The sequence below is a fragment of the Microcaecilia unicolor genome, chromosome 1 (assembly GCF_901765095.1).
Source record: "Microcaecilia unicolor chromosome 1, aMicUni1.1, whole genome shotgun sequence".
NCBI classification, from domain to species: Eukaryota; Metazoa; Chordata; class Amphibia; order Gymnophiona; family Siphonopidae; genus Microcaecilia; species Microcaecilia unicolor.
This window is the reverse complement of record NC_044031.1, coordinates 638,887,127-638,893,086: the sequence shown is the minus strand read 5'-3', so window position 1 is coordinate 638,893,086 and position 5,960 is coordinate 638,887,127. Positions and strand designations below refer to the sequence as shown.

The window sequence follows — 5,960 nt, the reverse complement described above, 5'->3', positions numbered from 1 at the left end:
CGGGGACAGAAATGCGACCCATCTCCGCCCATCCCCGCCAGAATCAAACCCATCCCTGCAAGAATCTAACCCATCCCCTTGAGTAATCTCCTCCATCCCCGCCCGTCCCCGTGAGTGATCTCCTCCATCCCTGCCCATCCCCATAAAAAAGGAAGTATAAAGTACTGAGTGGAGTAGACAGGGGGCACACAATGCAGAGAAATACATTTAAAATGAATCAGAGAAAATATTTCTTCACTCATTAATATACTGAATCTTAGAAAAAGGGCAATAAATACATAAAACAAACTAAGTTTTTCCACACAAAAATAGAGAGAATTATTGGTCACCCAAACAGCACAATGCCCTCAACAAAATAATCAAGTGGGTATGCTAATGCTTTAGCTGCAGTAAAACAGCTCACAAACAGCCAGTTCCCACCATGAGAGAAATAAACTGCCTATACACATATAAAAAATAAAAGTAGTCAGCTGAGCTCACCTCTGTGCAGTTCTCTTCTGTGGATGCCAAGGTCTGGCAGTGCCTGGAAGACTCACTACATACAACTTGAGCAAATCTCCTGCACGTGTTGAACTTGAGTTGAGACAGAGAGAGACCCGGGTGAAAACATGCAAGTGCTCGTCAGGGACGACCTGTGTTTTTTTTTTAAAGATTATGGATGAAGGACGTCTAAGTGTTAGGCGCTCAAGTCCCACCTTCGCTACGCCTCCAACATGACTCTGCATTTGATACAAATTTTGAACTGAAAAAAAAAAAAAGTCTCTCCGCAAAAGACCTCTAAATTTGGGGACATCTGATAAAACCAATACATGCTCTTAATTCTATCACCAGTAAGGGTTGGTGAAAATATACATGAGGCTTGTATATATACGAAGGGAAGAGTAATGAATTTGCTATACAGGTAATCACCGCAGACAACGCTAAGGGCTAGATAAACTAAAGAGCTTCTGTTTTAGCATGTGTCACTAGTAACTAGGCCCCATTGCATAACTTGGAACCTGTGGTAAATACCTACTTGTACCTGAATGCACACCACTTAATGGCTTACAGGCGATATATTAAAAAAAATCATACTGCCTTTGAATATATAGTATCTAACCCTAACTTAAACAAATACCATAAATGATTCTTTTTAAATAGATTCGTCATTCTTTTCTTTCTTTTTTTCCAGTTCACATCAAAATAAGGAAATGACCGAGCTAAATCAAACTTCGATAACTGTGTTTCTTCTCCTGGGATTCACTAATGTTTCATACCTAAAGACTTTGCTATTTGTGGTATTTTTAGGAATGTATTTGGTGACCCTTCTTGGAAATCTAGGCATCCTCCTACTGATTCACCTGGACCCTCGCCTTCACACCCCTATGTACTTTTTTCTCAGTCACTTGGCCTTTGTTGATCTAGGTTGTTCTTCTACCATTACTCCAAAAACATTAGTCAACTTTCTGTCTGAGAAAAGAACTATTTCATACTTGGGTTGTGCAGCACAGTTGTATTTTTTTGTTGCATTTGCCTGCACAGACAATTTTATCCTGGCGGCGATGGCATACGATCGATATGTGGCAATAAGTAACCCATTGCTGTATCCAGTCATTATGACCAGAAGACTCTGCACCCAGCTGGTGATCTTTTGTTACTTTACAAGCTTTTTGTATTCCCTCATACAGACGGGTACAACCTTCCGATTATCCTTCTGCAGTTCCAATGAGATTAACCATTTCTTCTGTGATTTCCTCCCACTGCTGAAACTTTCTTGCACGGACACACACATCAATGAGGTTGTGCTTCCTTTTTTTGTTGCCTCTGTAACTTTTTCCTCAATTTTGGTAATACTTGTATCCTATATTTCCATCTTCTTTACCATCCTGAGAATGCGCTCTAAAGAGGGAAGACGCAAAGCCTTCTCCACCTGCGCCTCCCATTTAACCAGTGTCACTTTGTTCTATGGGACAGTCCTCTTCATGTATTTAAGACCCACTTCAAGTTATTCCTTGGAGCAGGATAGGATTGTCTCTGTATTCTACACAGTGGTAATTCCTATGTTAAATCCTCTGATCTACAGCCTGAGAAACCAGGAAGTCAAAGCTGCTGTTAGGAAAATCATTTACAGGCATGTCTTCTTTTAGGAAAATCATTTCTGGGGGTGCCCTGGGCACTCAAGTGGTGAGGAGATGAGCAAGGAATCTGCCTGAGAGAGATGTGCAGCTACTGGCAACATTGCCTGCACATCTCTCTCAGACATATTCCTTACCCATCTCCTCACCATCTAAGTGCCCCCAGGACCTGCTTAATGTCTTAGGAAAAGCCCCCCCTCTGGGGATTTGGGAGAGGGTGTCCAGCTGAAATGGCCAATGTGATTATCCCCTTGTTTAGCTACAGTTACCTGGACATGAGAAAACAAAGTTGTTCAAATAAACAGCATCGTGGGTCACAGTATAGGGCTGACTGCCCACCTGCATCACCATTGCCCTCTGTAGCCATCTGTCCCCTGGGGGTTCACAATCTGTGCATAATCCTGCCCACAAATATCTGGTCTGTGGAACAACTGGGATTAATGGGGCTGGATGGTATGTGACATAAGCACTGGTGGAAAATTAGCATTCTGAGCCCCAAGTCCAGCTCCATGCTGGATCCTGGAACCAAGTTCCCGTCACAGATGTCATTTCACAAAGATGATAGGTATACATTTGCACTGCTGCCACTAGGAGGGGGACAGCAGCTACTGATAAAGGCCACATTTGGTCTACTTTAACCATTTCCCTGTCTGTACCTAACAGCTTGCAGCAGGAGCCCAGCCCCATATACCCATTTCCACACCCATTTGGCAGACTTCATACAGCTAATCCAAGTAAAGGTGTATTGTCTCACACTAGCCACCAGTCTGGTACCAACCAGTAGGTGTGCCAAGGTAGTGCTCAGACTAGACTTTCTGTTCAGCATGCTGCCATGCCCTCAACCAGCATGGCTGAGGGATTTGAAAGATGTGCAAACAGCTGCTTCCTATCTACATATTTTCATATTTAAACGACTTATGAAATTAGAGGTGAGGGAAGGAACAAACTATATACAGATATATGGGGGATACATACATGAGGAGGGAAAGGAACTGTTGTACATGTGTCTCACAACAGTGACCAGTCAGGTACAAACCAGCACATCTTGCTTGCCATCGCACAGACTAGAGCTTACTCTCCAGCCAATATTCACCACTATTTAACTGGCCAGGAATAGCTCATGGCCGGTTAAATAGCATTTAGTTGGCTAAGCACTAATATTCAGTAGGATGTAGCCAGTTAGCTGTCTATCCGCAAATATTCAAGTGCTGGATGGCTAAGTTTAGCAGCCAAATTGGACTGCTTAAATAGCAGTCCTATCTTGTACTGGCCAATGCTGAATATTCGCATAGCTAGTTAAGTTTGAGCTGACCAAAAAAAAAAGTCAGATATTCAGGGCCAATCAACAGAAAAGGCTCAGCATTGAATATCCTTTGTCAGTGCTGATCGTGGCACTTATGCAGTTTACCTCCAACAGAGGGAAGGGGAATAGTATAGGCACAGTGGCCACACTGAGGCCTTGTCCAGTGCACTACCCCCCCCCCCCCCAGCAGGCACATGACCCTCCCACTGGGACTGGTGAGGCCCCCAGAGGGACTACTACCACAAATGGTAGGTGGAAAACAAGCTGATCCTGTGTGGCCCTCAGCAGCAGCTTTAGGAAATCCAACAGCTAGGCCAAGGGCCCCGGCCTCAGGGTCTACTGAACATGAGGACCAGGGCAAGGATTCAGGTACAGGATGCTGAACATTGCCAAACTCCATCCTGGGAATGAGAGGCCATATGCCCAAGGTAAATGCGCTCTACCACACAAATGGAGATGTGGAGGACTACCAAAAAAAAGGAGCCAGCTGAAGAGGGATCTGAAGCGTAAGGCTGGAGACATGCTGCTGGATATGGACCCTCTGGTCCTCACTCCAGTGGAGCACATGGTGCACAGACTCATTTCCAGGGACTCCATTTCCCCCATCTGTCACTCAATTTCTCTGCTTTCTAAGCACTTGTGTATGTTGTTCATGATGGGTTCAGTTCTCACTTTTTGGCATATTTCAAGTTCTTCTTTGCAACTTTGCCTTTATGTTTTCATCTCTCTCTTCTGGTATTCCAGAGTTTTAATTTCTGTCCGTTCTTTCTCTGTCAATAATTGCTCTGTTGGTCCTCTGTTCTCTCCTCCCTCCCCCCCCCCCCCCCCCCCCCCCCCCCCAATATTCAGTGCTATTTAACCAGCCAGGAACGACCTGGCTGGTTAAATAGTGTTTAGCTGGCTAACCACCAATATTCAATGGGAAATAGCTGGTTATCTCCACTGAATATTCACGGTTAATGGCTAGCCGGCTATCCAGGCAAATCGGGCCACATAAATACTTTGCCCAGTACTAACTTAACTGGCCAGTGCTGAATATTCACATAGCTGGTTAAATTAAACTGGCCCAAAACCCCCCAGATATTCAACACCAGTCACCGGAAACAGCCCAGCATTGAATATCCAGGGTCAGCACTGAGCACAGCACTTATGCAGGCTGCCTCCTGCCGGCTGAATATTGGGCCCTTTTCTTTTTTCACTGCAGTTGCTTCTTAGATGTATTTGCACCAATTGTGCTGAATACCTCCAAACAGAGCTTCTATCATACCCAGCAAGTGATCATACATCCTGCTGCATTTCAGTTCGCTCACTTCCGATTCTAATGAACATTTCTTTTCAGACAAAATCAGAAACCACAAAATCAGTTTTTATACCTTTCTCTCCCCGCACTGCCACTAAGTACATAAGTGTTGCCTCACTGGGACAGACTAAAGGTCCATCAAGCCCAGCATCCTGTTTCCAACAGTGGCCAATCCAGGTCACAAATACCTGGCAAGATCCCCAAAAAGTTCAAAACATTTTATGCTGCTTATCCCAGAAATAAGCAGTGGATTTTCCCCAAGTCCATTTTAATAATGGTCTATGGACTTTTCGATTAAGAAGCCATCCAAACCTTTTTTAAACCCCGCTAAGCTAACCACCTTTACCATATTCTCTGAAAGTCAGCCTCCTTACATGTGGCTGAATTTGTATGCAGCTTCAGTAGTTCATATGGAGGGGCATAATCGAACGGCGCCGACCAAATCGATGGCCGGCCATCTTCGGGGCCGGCTCCGCGAGCAGAGCCAAGTGTATTTTCGAAATACGCTTGGTGCTAGCCAAATCGCTCGCCGGATTTGGAACAGGATCGCCGGTGGATCACCGGTTTAGATAAGATGGCCGGCTCCAATTTTCAGCCATAATGGAAACCGAACCCGGCCATCTCAAACCCGGCGAAATGCAAGGCATTTGGCCGTGAGAGGAGCCAGCATTTGTAGTGCACTGGCCCCCCTGATATGCCAGGACACCAACTGGGCACCCTAGGGGGCACTTTAAAATCTCTTAAAAAACAAAAACAAAATTAGCTTCCAGGTGCATAGCGCCCTTCCCTTGTATGCTGAGCCCCCCAAATCCCACTGCCCATAAGTCTACACCATTACCATAGCCCTAAGGGGTGAAGGGGAGCACGTACATGTTGGTACAGTGGGTTTTGGGAGGTTTTGGAGGGCTCAACATTAACCACCACAAGTGTAACAGGTAGGGGGGGATGGGCCTGGGTCCACCTGCCTGAAGTGCAGTGCACCCACTAAAAACTGCTCCAGGGACCTGCATACTGCTGTCAGGGAGCTGGGTATTACATTTGAAGCTGGCATACAGGCTGGCAAAAAATGTTTTAATTTTTTTTTGTGTGTGGGAGGGGGTTGGTGACCACTGGGGGAGTAAGGGGAGGTGATCCCCGCTTCCCTCCGGTGGTCATCTAGTCAGTTGGGGCTCTTTTTTGGGACTTGGTCCTAAAAATACATGGACCAAGTCCAGCCGGTGAAATGCTCGTTCGAGCAGGCCTT

At 45.5% G+C, this 5,960-nt stretch overlaps 1 protein-coding gene across 1 annotated transcript; it reads left to right on the top strand.

The window, feature by feature from the left end:
• The first annotated feature begins 1,178 nt into the window (after positions 1 to 1,178).
• LOC115481994 (olfactory receptor 1020-like) lies at positions 1,179 to 2,126 on the top strand. The gene has a single exon (XM_030221518.1). It carries the CDS (start codon positions 1,191 to 1,193, stop codon positions 2,124 to 2,126), a length of 936 nt encoding a protein of 311 aa, XP_030077378.1. The 5' UTR covers positions 1,179 to 1,190.
• The last annotated feature ends 3,834 nt before the right edge of the window (positions 2,127 to 5,960 follow it).